General features: G+C 41.6%; 1 protein-coding gene across 4 annotated transcripts in view; it reads right to left on the reverse strand.

Annotated features, from left to right (window-relative positions):
* The window catches only part of UBE3D (ubiquitin protein ligase E3D), a 164,553-nt gene that overhangs the window by 58,546 nt on the left and 91,839 nt on the right, over positions 1–14,168 (reverse strand). For 3 of the 4 annotated variants that reach the window (XM_070449835.1, XM_070449833.1, XM_070449832.1), the window contains one exon: positions 8,403–8,541. The exons of the other annotated variant lie outside the window; for it this stretch is intronic. In XM_070449835.1, the coding sequence (XP_070305936.1) occupies positions 8,403–8,541 (139 nt within the window). The remainder of the gene's footprint in view (positions 1–8,402; positions 8,542–14,168) is intronic. 4 annotated transcript variants of the gene reach the window in all.

Here is a 14,168-nt window from a genome sequence, read left to right on the forward strand (position 1 = left end):
GGTCATCCAAATCTTTCGAGATCAGACAGGACACTGTTTCTCCATTTGTGTTCTGAGAGCATTAATCCTATGAAATGCTCTGGACAGTCTTCCTGCTATCACATTTTAAACATATTTACTACATTCTTCGGCTAGAACATGAAAAGGCCCTGAAAAATCTTGAAGTTAAAAAAATCTAACTTTATTTAACCAACTTCTTTTAACAGGCAACATTATCTGGCAGTTAAGAATGGGAGGTATGGGTGTCTACAGCCAGGCTTTGAACCATATGTTCCTCCACTCTCCAGCTGTATGAGCGTGGGCAAGTTAATCTCTCTGGCTCAGTTTCCATGCCTGTGAAATGGGATAATATATCTTCCTCACGGTGCTTTTCATGAAAATGAAATGAGCTAAAAAGAACAGATCACTGAGAATAGGGTCTAGAATACAGAAAGCACTGAATAAATATTAGCTATTATAATTTCCATGCTTATTATATGATGATTAATTGTTTTCTATGACACTTACTTATATCCTAAGCAACTTGTATCCCATGGGATAGGGAAACAGAATAGGTAAAATCATTTGTAGCACAAAAAGTCTAGCAGAAGAATCAGAGTTTCAGTCTCCAATGTCGACTTCCCCTTCCTGTTTTTCATTTATAAAAAAAAGACCATTGGACTAGTTGATCCTTCCAGCTATGAATAGTCCAAGATTCTGAAAAAGAGGCACAGAACCATTAAACCCAATGGCCCCTACCCAATCCTGGATCCAATCTGGGTACTCTACCGTTCTATCTTCCAGAGACCTTGTTCAGATTTTAAGCTGCCATGGCAAGACTTCAGGTTGAGGGACCAGTTGCTGCTCTGCAAGATGAATGTGGAAACTGCATTCTGACACCTCCCTGCAGAGCTCCGAAACACTCAGCAGGGAATCAAACTTAGCAGTTACAGTGGCAGCAGCTGCCACCTACCTGTTCCACAGTCACTTCAGCCCCCCTCATCCTCAGTTTCTGCCCCAAAGTATCACTCCAATTTTTCTCCTCTTGTGCTCTCCAGGGCCCAGAAGGCACCTGGAACTGTCCACTGGTCATCTACTCTGCTTATCTCAGATATTGCATGCTCCACCCAAGGGCTGAACTCTTCTTCTTTCTCATTTGTACAGAGCTCCAGGCTATAACTTCAGATACCCATCTGTACTCAATCTTGCTGACGCATCTCAAATTTGGACCTTACCTCTAGAGTCCACCCTGTCCCGGCAGGGGAAAAGCTGCTGCTTCTTCCCCGAGGGTGTCCTATCCATGCCTCTGCTTTCTCCTAGTTCAGTCTTTTGGAATTTTCTGGAATGTCAAATGGCTACACTGCATTGAATTTTACTTGTGAATCCATTCACCCATCTCTAGCAAGCCAACCAATATTTATTGAATGCTTCCGACATACAAGCAAACTTCTAAGTTCTGTTGATGCAACACTGAGCCGAAACATTCTCCCTGTTCCCATTCGACACATATTTTAGTAGAGGAAAAAAGACAAGCAAACAAAATGAAAAAGCATGCTAAATAGTGAAAAGGGCCATGAAGAAAATAAAACAAGGTGAGGTTATATAATAAAAGTGACGAGGAAAGGGAAATTCAGTGGGCGGCTGGGGTGGGGTTAGGTTGGGTCTCTAGTGGGAGGGGACAGATGAGTTCAGTTCAGTCACTCAGTTGTGTCCAACTCTTTGAGACCCCATGGACTGCAGCATGCCAAATTTCTCTGTTCATCACCAATTCCCAGAGTTTACTCAAACTCATATCCATTGAGTCAGTGATGCCATCCAACCATCTCATCCTCTGTCATCCTGTTCTCCTCCTGCCCTCAATCTTTCCCAGCATCAGGGTCTTTCCTAGTGAGTCAGTTCTACAGGTGTCCAAAGTACTGGAGTTTCACCTTCAGCATCAGTCCTTTCAAAGAACATTCAGGACTGATTTTCTTTAGGATAGACTAGTTGGATCTCCTTGCAGTCCAAGGGACTCTCAAGAGTCTTCTCCAACACCACAGTTCAAAAGCATCAATTCTTCAGCGCTCAGCTTTCTTTATGGTCCAACTCTCACATCCATACATGGAAAAGCACAGCATTAACTAGACAGATCTTTGTCAGCAAAGTAATGTCTCTGCTTTTTAATATGCCATCAAGGTTGATCATAGCTTTTCTTCCAAGGAGCTAGCGTCTTTTAATTTCATGGCTGCAGTCACCATCTGCAGTGACTTTGGAGCCCCCCAAAAATAAAGTCTCTCACTGCTTCCATTGTTTCCTCATCTATTTGCCATGAAGTGATGGGACCGGATGCCATGATCTTAGTTTTCTGAATGCTGAGTTTTAAGCCAACTTTTTCACTCTCCTCTTTCACTTTCATCAAGAGGTTCTTTACTTCTTTGCTTTCTGCCATAAGGGTGGTGTCATCTGCAAAGCTGAGGTTATTGATATTTTTCCCAGCAATCTTGATTCCAGCTTGTGCTTCATCCAGCCTGGCATTTTGCATGATGTACCCTCCATATAAGTTAAATTAAGGAGGGTGACAATATGCAGCCTTGACTTATTGCTTTCCCAATTTTAAACCAGTCTCTTGTTCCATGTCCAGTTCTACCTGTGGCTTCTTGACCTGCATACAGATCTCTCAGGAGGCAGATGAGGTGGTCTGGTATTCCCATCTCTTGAAAAATTTTCCACAGTTTGTTGTGATCTACATAGTCAAAGGCTTTAGCACAGTCAATATAGCAGTAGATGTTGTTCTGGAACTCTCTTGCTTTATCAGTGATCTAACGGATGTTGGCAGTTTGATCTCTGGTTCCTCTGCCTTTTCTAAATCCAGCTTGAACATCTGGAAGTTCACAGTTCACGTACTGTTGGAGCCTGGCTTGGAGAATTTTGAGCATTACTTTGCTAGCGTGTGAGATGAGTGCAATTGTGTGGCAGTTTGAGCATTCTTTGGCATTGGCTTTCTTTGGGATTGGAATGAAAACTGACCTTTTCCAGTCCTGTGGCCACTGCTGAGTATTCCAAATTTGCTGGCATACTGAGTGCAGCACTTTCACATTATCATCTTTTAGGATTTGAAATAGCTCAACTGAAATTCCATCACCTCCACTAGCTTTGTTCATAGTGATATTTCCTAAGACACACTGGACTTTGCACACCAGGATATGTGGCCCTAGGTGAATGATTACATCATTGTGGTTATATGGGTCATGAAGATCTATTTTGTATAGTTCTTCTGTGTATTCTTGCTACCTCTTCCTAATATTGTCTGCTTCTGTTAGGTCCATACCGTTTTTCTTCTTTATTTAGCCCATCGTTGCATGAAATATTACCTTGGTTTCTCTAATTTTCTTGAAGAGATCTCTAGTCTTTCTCATTCTATTGTTTTCCTCTATTTCTTTGCACTGATCTCTGAGGAAGGCTTTCTAATCTCTCCTTGCTATTCTTTGGAACTCTGCATTCAAACGGGTGTATCTTTCCTTTTCTCCTTTGCTTTTCGCTTCGCTTCATATCACAGCTATTTGTAAGGCCTCCTCAGACGGCCATTTTGCCTTTTTACATTTCTTTTTCTTGGGGATGGTCTTGATCACTGCCTCCTGTACAATGTCATGAACCTCTGTCCACAGTTCTTCAGGCACTCTATCAGATCTAACCCCTTGAATCTATTTGTCACTTCCACTGTATAATCGTAAGGAATTTGATTTATGTCATACCTGAATGATCTGGTGGTTTTCCTTACTTTCTTCAATTTAAGTCTGATTTTGGCAACAAGGAGTTCATGATCTGAGCCACACATGATCTGAGTCCACTCCTGGTCTTGTTTTTGCTGACGATATAGAGTTTCTCCATCTCTGGCTGCAAAGAATCTAATCAATGTGATTTCGGTGTTGGCCATCTGGTGATGTCCATGTGTAGTCTTCTCTTGTGTTGTTGGAAGTGGGCGTTTGCTGTGACCAGTGCCTTCTCTTGGCAGACCTCTGTTATTCTTTGCCCTGCTTTGTTTTGTACTCCAAGGCCAAAGTTGCCTGTTACTCCAGGTAGCTCTTGACTTCCTACTTTTGCATTCCAGTCCCCTATAATGAAAAGGATATCTTTCTTGGATGTTAGTTCTAGAAGGTCACGTAGGTCTTCATAGAACCGTTCAACTTCAGCTTCTTTAGCATTACTGGTGGGGGCATAGACTTGGACTACCATGATATTGAATGGTTTGCCTTGGAAACGAACAGAGATCATTCCGTTGTTTTTGAGATTGCATTCAAGTACTGCATTTCGGACTCTTTTGTTGACTATGATGGCTACTCCATTTCTTCTAAGGGATTCTTGCCCACAGTAGTAGATATAATGGTCATCTGAGTTAACTTCATCCATTCCAATACATTTTATTTCACTGATTCCTAAAATGCTGATGTTCATTCTTGCCATCTCCTATTTGACCACTTCCAATTTACCTTGATTCATGGACCTAACATTCCAGGTTCCTATGCAATATTGCTCTTTACAGCATCGCACTTTACTTCCATTACCAGTCATATCCACAACTGGGTATTGTTTTTGCTTTGGCTCCATCTCTTCATTCTGTCTGGAGTTATTTCTCCACTGATCTCCAGTAACATATTGGGTACCTACTGACCTGGGGAGTTCATCTTTCAGTGTTCTTTTTGCCTTTTCATACTGTTCATGCAGTTCTCAAGGCAAGAATACTGAAGTGGTTTGCCATTCCCTTCTCCAGTGGACCACGTTTTGCAAGAACTCTGACCCGTCCGTCTTGGGTGGCCCTACATGGCATGGCTCATAGTTTCACTGAGTTAGACAAGTCTGTGGTGCATGTGATCAGTTTGGTTAGTTTTCTGTGACTGGTTTTCATTTTGTCTGCCCTCTGATGGAGAAGGCAAAGAGGCTTTTGGAAGCTTCCTGATGGGAGAGACTGACAGATGAAGTGAGACCTGAAAAACAAGAGGACCCAGCCTTGCAAAGATCTGGTCTAGAGTGTTCTTCTGCACACTCTAGCACAGAGAACAGCCAGTGCACAGACCCAGAGGCCAGGACCAGATCAGGAAAGGGAGTAGGAAATAAGGCCAGTGTGGCTGGAACAGAGTGAGTGAGAGGGAGTGAGCAGATGAGACCTGGGACAGATGTTGCTGGCCCGTGGAGGATTAAGGAACCTGAATTTTGTTCTTATTGTGATAGAAATCAACTGCAAGCAGGGTGTAACATGGTAAATCCATCTTTCTTCTTGGGGCATGGGTTCCCAAACAATATAACTATAATATGTGCTTAGCAATACATCAGTGATTCTCAACCAAATCCTACATTCTGTTTGTTTATTGTCATACCAGGGATATTTAGATACTGGACCAGGGCTGAAGTGAAAATTATAACAAAACTACCCAATGATATCCTTGTTAGGCTGGGAATTATGCTGTAATTTAAGAACTTAAGAAGTTAGAATTTCAGATACATTATTAACTCTAATTAATAAGTCATTCCTTCTGGGATTTGCTAGTGATAAGAGCTCAGGCAGCAGTGCAATCTGAATGAATAACATTTTTACAGAAGAAATAGGATTTCTCACAGTAACTTACTCGGCCTGGAAAGTTAGAGAACTGAAAATCTAACAATGGTATCTTTAAAAAGTGTCATTCTACTACTTTATAGCTCTTGCCAATACAGGTCTTAAAAAAAAAAAAATGTACTAAAGTGAGTTTCCAGTTGAAAAGATAAATTCCCAATGCAGTCAACATTAGCAGCTCCGTTCCTTGCCATTGTAATAAATGATGAGGTAGGTGTTTCGAAGATGAAAAAGCAGAGCATCCTTTTCTAAGCTTGACAGACATCCTTCCCTGTTCACTGATCCTGTATCTTGGAGTGAAGACCTGCACGGGGAAGTCAATTCCTGCAGTGTTCCCGGTGCATCTTTCTAGGGATAGCAGCAAGGACAACATGTCTTTAGCAGACACTGTTCGTGAACCTGTGCCCAGCTTCTCTGTACCATTTAAACTGGGAAAGTGTGTGTGCTCCTGACAATCATATGCGGCAAATGCACTAAAATCAGTCACTAACAAGGGGGACAGACAGTAATTAACGTCCTGACAGTGAGAACTCCTGTGATGAGAGGTGCCAGGAGTGAACGCTGATGGTACCCAGGGTAGGCCAGGCTTTTGTGCCTGTGTGTTTATGTGTCCTCAAGGTGAGAACCCTTGAAGGGAGCTGGACTTCCTCCATATCCTGTAGAAGATATACAGTTGGGCCCTCTCTCAAATCCCCCATGTCTGGCTTAGATTACTCTTTTACCTTTAATCTCTTTAAGACTTCTGTGGAGGCTACTTTGTAATAAACGATTCTCAATTTATATCACCCATGGATGACTGTTCTATCTCCCCAATAGGCTGTAAAATCCTCCAAGTCCGAGTCATCTCTTTTGCTCCCCACTCACCTGTCATATAAAAACAACCAACAGTGTAGGAGGGAGTGAAATAAAACATAATTGTCTTCCAGCCTCGCTCCCCAAAGATAACCATTATTAAGTTCCTTGCATCTCCCATAAAAGTTTGTGGGCAAACTTCTGTGTTATTCCAGTATTAATCCAAGGAGCAAAACTTAGAAGAAATATGGATTGATACATAGAATTTCAAATCAGTTCCGGTTCAGGGCAGTATGTGTGCCCGTATGCTAAGCTGCTTCAGTCATGTCTGACTCTGTGACCCCACGGACTGTAGCCCACCAGGCTCCCTGTCCACGGGATTCTCTATGCAAGAATAGTGGAGTGGGTTGCCATTTTCTCCTCCAGGGGATCTTCCCAACCCAGGGATCAGACCCACGTCTCTTAAATCTCCTACATTGGCAGGTGGATTCTTTACCACTAGCACCACCTGGGAAGCCCTGCAGGGGAAGTATAAAAATAAATAATTATAAATAAGTACATAATTATAAATTAGTACTAATTAATTATAAATTAGTACATAAAAGGAGTGTACATAAATTATACATAAATTAGTACATAATTAGGTCTTCCCCAGTGGCTCAGTCAGTAAAGAATCTGCCTGCAATGCGGGAAACCCGGATTTGATCTCTGTGTTGGGAAGATCCCCTGGAGAAGGGAACGGCAACCCACTCCAGTATTCTTGCCTGGAGATTCCCATAGACAGAGAAGCCTTGCGGGCTACAATCCATGGGGTCACAAAGCGTCAAACATGACTGAGTGACTAAGCTTCAAGGGGTGTAGTGGACATTCCAAGGTAGATGAGACCACTCAGTTATCACAAGTCTGGCAAGTCCAGTTCTGTCTCTAACATGCTGGCTGTTCCCTGGCCAAGTGACTCCATCTCTCTGTATCTCAGTTTCCTCTCCTATAAAATCAGAATCTGTTCTCTACGGTCCTTGAATCCAAGAACTTGGAATTAACAGTTAAGTAATGATAAATACAAACAGGTATGCCACAGAAAAAGTCTGAAATGTGTTATCAGGAAGACAACTGCAAAGACAATCAATGTAACAAAATTCCAGGAGAATACAGATGCAAATTATTATGGAAGTTATTATTATTACTAATTTTAACTAAATTCCTGAGCTGTAATTCACAGGAAAATCCACATCTTGTTTTAACACAGAGATGCGCCAAGCAATATCCTCTGATTCGGAAGTTATTTTAGGGCATCAGCAACTCTTCACAAGTAGAAACAATCACCCAGGCTCACTCATTTCTCAGCAATGCATGTGGCCTGCTCACCAGCCTTAGAGGGCTCGGGAATATTTTTCCGTTGCTGAGAGTTAGAGATAAGCTCAATAACATTTGGTAGCTACAGGGTCACACCTTAAGTAACTAGTCAACATCTGAATTCTCATATGCCACCTTGGTGACAACTAGCTGCTTACTAGGGAGGGGGTCTTCCTACTTGTCAGTCTACATGTGATGTTCTGTTTGACCACATCCAATACCAGGAGCACAGATAAATACCCAGAGGAGGGAGGGACTGCGGCAGAGGAAAAGAGAGTGGGTAGAACACGATCACTGTTAATCCTCCATTCAGCAATGTGACTGTAAGCTAAAAGCAGACGACACTAATGATGGCTGAAAATTCTTGTTTTAGGGCAAAGCTGGGAAAAGGGAAGTGTTATTCACAAGTATCTTTGCTGAATGTTCTTGCTTTTTCTCTTGGAGGCAGGAAAGATGGAGATGAACAGAACCAATCCTGGGGTTAGGGAGATATGGGTTTGGCCGCTACTCGACAATCACATCAGTTTTGAGGCTCCATTTGTCCATTCACTTAGAATCAGACAGATAAGGCAATACTTGCATTGTGCTTATGATCATGTGAAAAATGGGCTGTTCCTATGAAAGTCAGGATCCTTAAAACACAATGACAAGTCAAACTGAGAAATGACACCCTCAAGGAGACAGTCCTTACCTGGAAAGAATTCATACAGCGGAGGGATGGAGGCAGTGCAGCATTACTCCTCGACAGTATCAACAGCAGCTCCAGGCAGGTTGTAGAGGGCAGGGTGAAGGAGTGTACGCTGATGTCATTTTCCCACAAGCTAGAGAGACTGAAACACACAGATTTGTGCAACTTCATCATTCCATCAGGCCGGGAAGTATTTCAAAAATCTGATGTAAGGAGAAAACTTTCCTTTGCGGGAGAGAAAGAGCAATGTACTAGAAACAGAAATAAAATGGCTGTACTAAAAATTCAGAGAACATGTACAAGGCATTCTTATAGTGCTTCTGATATAAAACAAATGAATACAGCAATTCTTTTTCAGGTCAACATCTCATACTCAAAGTTGAAGAGTCATATGAAATGCAGTCTTATTTGTGAGGGATCTATGCGGAGATGGCTAATAGCTAACACACTGAATGCTTCCTTTGTTCTGTGTCCTGTCTCACATGCAGTATCTTGTCCGACCCCCAGATGCTATGACGTGAAACAACTGTTATCCCATCCTCCAGATGTAGAAACTGTTTCTAACCTGGATATGCCTTATGAAATAGCTAGTTCTGCTTTCTTCAAATACTTAAAAAGAGACAGAATCCTTTTATTAAAAAAGCTTGTAAAAGCCCTATTCATAATGCAAACAAGAGCAAAGCTGCTCTGCTGGAAGGGGAAAGGTCGGCAGGAGGCCTCACTTCATCTGCCACAGAGGCCCATGGAGCAGCTCTGAAACCCGCTGTGGAACCTACTCGAAATTCCTCTCACAGGGACGTGAGGGAACCACGGACTAGAAAAGCAGAGAGACTTGTCTGAAATGAGGCAGGTGTTTAGGAAATGCTATGGCTGGCACCCGATCCTGCTTTCCTAACTTCAGAATCAGAAGGTGTTCTCTATGGTCCTTGAATCTGGGACCCCCATCTAGTGCTTAAGCAAAGGGAAAAATCAGGAAAGCATTAGGAGAAAACAACACAGTAACAACAGTATGAGTCTTACTCTTATCACCTCTTCTATTTACTCGAGTATTTCCTGCCTGAGCCCCTAACCAAAGTGTCTATTATCACTGTCCTAATTTTGAAAGAGAAACGTATGTGTATGTTAAGTAAATATATTTCTCTCTCTCTCTCTCTCTCTATATATATATATATATATATATATATATATGTATATATATATTTGCCTTTCTCTAAACCTCTCTCTGTAAAGGTAGCCTTAACCAAATCAATGGTGAATTCTGAAAGCTGAACGAGCATCCGTGGTTGAGGGCATACAGGGCTTAACGCTTTATGTGACAAGTCACAGCACATGGTTCAGCTGTGTGGTCCACAGGTTATTAGGCCGATGCATCGCTGATGTGTGGTGGGGAGTTAACTCTTCTCTGATGCATCTGTCTACTAGCAGGACTGGAATAGGACACTGTCCACTTTCCTAAAAAATGGCTTCGTTTCAGCAAGCTGAGTGCCTTTTCTGTGTTTTAAAAATTACTATTTTATATTTGATGGCTATGTATTCTTTCCACATTTACTAATCATATAACATTCCCAACATTTCACTGGAAATAAAAACCTTGCTGTCTCTGGTAAAAGTCCAATGTCATACTAGTGCAGTGGCTTGCAGCTCATCCTCTCCTCCACCCTCCTCAGGCCCCACACACCACACTGTTCCTTTTCATTCCCTGAACTGCATTATACTACACACCCTGTGCCTTGCTCATACAGTCTTCTAAGCCTGGAAGGTTGTTATCCTGCCTGGTGAACTTCTGTTCATCCTGCAAGATCCACTTAGGTATCACTTCTTTGGGGACGACCTCCTTTTTCTCTTATAAGAATTAACTACTTGCTTCACTCCATACTTGTACCTATTATAACACTTCACCACCACCCTCCTTGCATTCTTATCTGGGATGTGTCCTCATCTTGGATTCATCCTAAATCAGACATGGAAACCACGGCCTGTAGATTCCTCCAATTCTGCAGCTAGTGTGGAAATAAAGATTAGTGTTGTTTTTCCTCAGACACACCTGGGTATTGACTTTTTACTGGCTAAAAGCAATAGCAATTTGTCACTTTTATTGTCTATTCAATAAACAACTTAAAGTTTCAGAATCTATCCCCCCTGCCCCATCACCCACAATAGGTTGTTACTAAAGCTATTTTTATCCTGAAATTTTTTTAAGTTCCTTGAAAGGGCCTTTGCTTTCTCTAAATTGGATCTCTTGCCTCAACAAGTAACTGCCTTGGAGCAGGAATGTCCCTTGGGTACTAATCTGCAAAACTTAACCCAGCTTATCCTGTAAGGGTGTCCCAAGATGAAGGGAACACCGCCACTTGGACGGGGGCTGCTGCAGCTCAGAGTTAAGGCTCCTGCCAATCAGAAATCATCTTCACGCCACTTTCACTTTTCATCATTTTCCACTCCTCTTTTGCCAGTAATTATATTTGCAGGAGTAAAGGGAAATGGTAAATTATACAAATAAATTGTTTTAGAACAGAGTTAGCTGCTGGTGAGACGGTGCTCTCTGCTTAATTTGGACAGGTTTTAAGCCTTAGATTGCTTCTGAGTGCCATGGCACCTCTGCCTACCCATTCCGAGGCGGCCAGGCACTCTATTGTCGGTTGTTGTCTCTAACCTATGGCAACCCTGAAAGGCAGACCCATTAAAGTTGAGGAAACCAAAGGTCAGAGAGTTTAAGTGACCGTCCAACGTCACACAGCTAGGGGTGATGGGACCAGGATTCGCTCAGGCAGGCCTGATTTCAAAGCCTGCTCTCTCCCCAACTGTGCCACACTGGAGGACACCGTAAGCATCGATCCTCTCTAAGAAAACCGCAAGTAGGACCAACACCTGTTTCTTTTAGCTGTGAACTCTTTAGTTGTAAAAGATACAGTTGAAAGTACCTTCATTTTTCTGTAGGAAGTTAGTTTATTGTTCTTTAGCTGCTGCTTTACTATACATGTATTCTAAAACATGAAGAAGAAAAGTGGTAAGATGGGCACAGGGAAAATACCTGTATGCCATGGTAAGCGAAGAGTTCTACAGTGAGAAAAAAGAAATTAAGAGGTAACACAATAAATATAAGTTGTTATTTCCATGAGAGGAATATAATAACCTGTGTTTTACATGTTCTTCTTCTTTCTTTCTTATTTTTCAAGTGTTATTTTTTTATAATCAGAAACAAGTTAAAGTTATGGTGTTGATGTGATCTGCAGTGAAGAAAAAAGAAATGTATTAAAGCTGTTCTAAGGTGTCAACATATTGATAAATGGCTATGGTGTGATCTATCAAAGAGGACACTCAAACAGAAAATAAAATATATGAGTACTACCTTGTCGCTCACTAGCACGTGACCTTGAACAAGCCAAGTTTCCTCATAAGATCTTAGAGTTTACACAAAATCTATCCAATGTATCCAGCCATCAAAATTTACACAAAAGGACACATTCAATCACACAAATGATAATCAAAGTGAAAAAGACAGTGAGTTATATGTTATTAGGTTGATGCAAAACGCAGAAGAACCAAAGATCAAATTGCTAACATCCGTTGGAACACAGAAAAAGAAAAAAAATTCCAGAAAAACATATACTTGTTTCATTGACTATGCTAAAGCCTTTGACTGTGTGGATCACAACAAACTCTGGAAAATTCTTCAACAGATAGGAATACCAGATTACCCTACCTTCCTCCTGAGAAATCTGTATGCAGGACAAGAAGCAACAGTTAGAACCAGACATGGAACAACGGATTCCAAATTGGGAAAGGAGTACGTCAAGGCTGTGTATACTGTCACCGTGCTTATTTAAATTATATGCAGAGTACAAGAGAAATGCTGGACTAGATGAAGCACAAGCTGGAATTAGGATTGCCTGGAGAAATATAAATTACCTCAGATATGCAGATGACATCACCCTTATGGCAGAAAGTGTAGAGGAACTAAAGAGCCTCTTGAAGAAAGTGAAAGAGGAGCATGAAAAGCTGGCTTAAAACTCAACATTCAAGAAACGAAGATCATCACTTCATGGCAATGTTAACAGTGAGAGACTTTTATTTTCTTGGGCTCCAAAATCACTGAAGATGGTGATTGCAGCCATGAAATTAAAAGATGCTTGCTCCTTGGAAGAAAAGCTATGACAGAAACAGGCAGCATATTAAAAAGCAGATATTACTTTGCTGACAAAGGTCCAACTAGTCAAAGCCATGGTTTTTCCAGTAGTCATGTATGGATGTAATGGTAAGCCACTCCAGTGTTCTTGCCTGGAGAGTCCATGGACAGGGGAGCCTGGCAGGTTACAGTTCATGAGGTTGCAAAGAGTTGGACATGACTGAGCAATTAAACAACAATAATGTATGGATGTAAGAGCTGGACCATAAAGAAGGCTGAGCACCAAAGGACAGATGCTTTTGAACTGTGGTGTTGGAGCAGACTCTTGAGAGCCCCTTGGACTGCAAGGAGATCAAACCAGTCAATCCTGAAGGAAATCAATCTTGAATATTCATTGGAAGGACTGATGCTGAAGCTGAAGTTCCAATACTTTGGCCACCTGATGGGAAGAGCTAACTCATTAGAAAAAAGAGGCTGATGCTGGGAAAGATTGAAGGCAGGAGAAGAAGGGGACAACAGAGGTTGACATGGTTGGATGGCATCACCGACTCAATGGACACATGTTTGAGCAAGCTCTGGGAGAAGCTGAAGGACAGGGAAGCCTGGCGTGTTACAGTCCATGGTGTTGCAAAGACTTGGACATGACTGAGCGACTGAATAACAACTAAAAGTAATTGCAGTTTTGTATTGTTGAACTTTGCTGTTTGATGGTGGAATACATTCTTAAATAAATGCGGCTATGTTATACATCATTTTAATGAACACTTCTTGCTTTATGATTTTTGGCTAATGGCATTGTTTGCTGTTTATTTTATATTTTAGACTATAGAAATGGTGTTAGACAAAAAGCAGACACGAGGGATTTTTTTTTTTAATCCAGTTCAAAATGGGTTGTAAGCCAGCAGAGACAACTCACAACATCAACAATACATTTGGCCCACGAACTGCTAACGAACATACAGTCCAGCAGTGGTTCAAGAAGTTTTGCAAATGAGATGAGAGCCTTGAAGATAAGAAGTACAGTGGCCGGTCGTTGGAAGTTGACAATGACCAGTTGAGAGCTATCACTGAAGCAGATCCTCTTACAAATACATGAGAAGTTGTCGAAAAACTCAATGTTGATCATTCTCTGGTCATTTAGCATTTGAAACAAACTGGACAGGTGAAAAAGCTTGATAAGTGGGTGCCTCATGGGCTGACTGCAAATAAAAAAAGCCTGTTTTTAAGTATTGTCTTCTCCTATCCTATGCAATAATGAACCATTTCTCAATCAGATTGTGAGATGCTATGAAAAGTGGATTTTATACAACAACCAGTAATGACTAACTCAGTGAGTGGACCAAGAAGAAGCTCCAAAACACTTTCCAAAGCCAAATTTGCACCAAAAAAAGGTCACGGTCACTGGTGGTCTGCTGCCTGTCTAATCCACTATAGCTTTCCGAATCCTGCCAAAACCATTACATCTGAAAAGTATGTTCAACAGATCAATGAGATGCACCAACAACTGCAATGTCTGCAGCTGTCCTTGATCAAGAATGGTCCCAATTCTTCTGCACGACAATACCTGACCTCAGGTCGCACAATCAACATTTCAAAGGTTAAATGAATTGGGCTATGAAGTTTTGTCTCATATGCCATATTCA

Source organism: Odocoileus virginianus, chromosome 19, assembly GCF_023699985.2.
Source record: "Odocoileus virginianus isolate 20LAN1187 ecotype Illinois chromosome 19, Ovbor_1.2, whole genome shotgun sequence".
NCBI classification, from domain to species: Eukaryota; Metazoa; Chordata; class Mammalia; order Artiodactyla; family Cervidae; genus Odocoileus; species Odocoileus virginianus.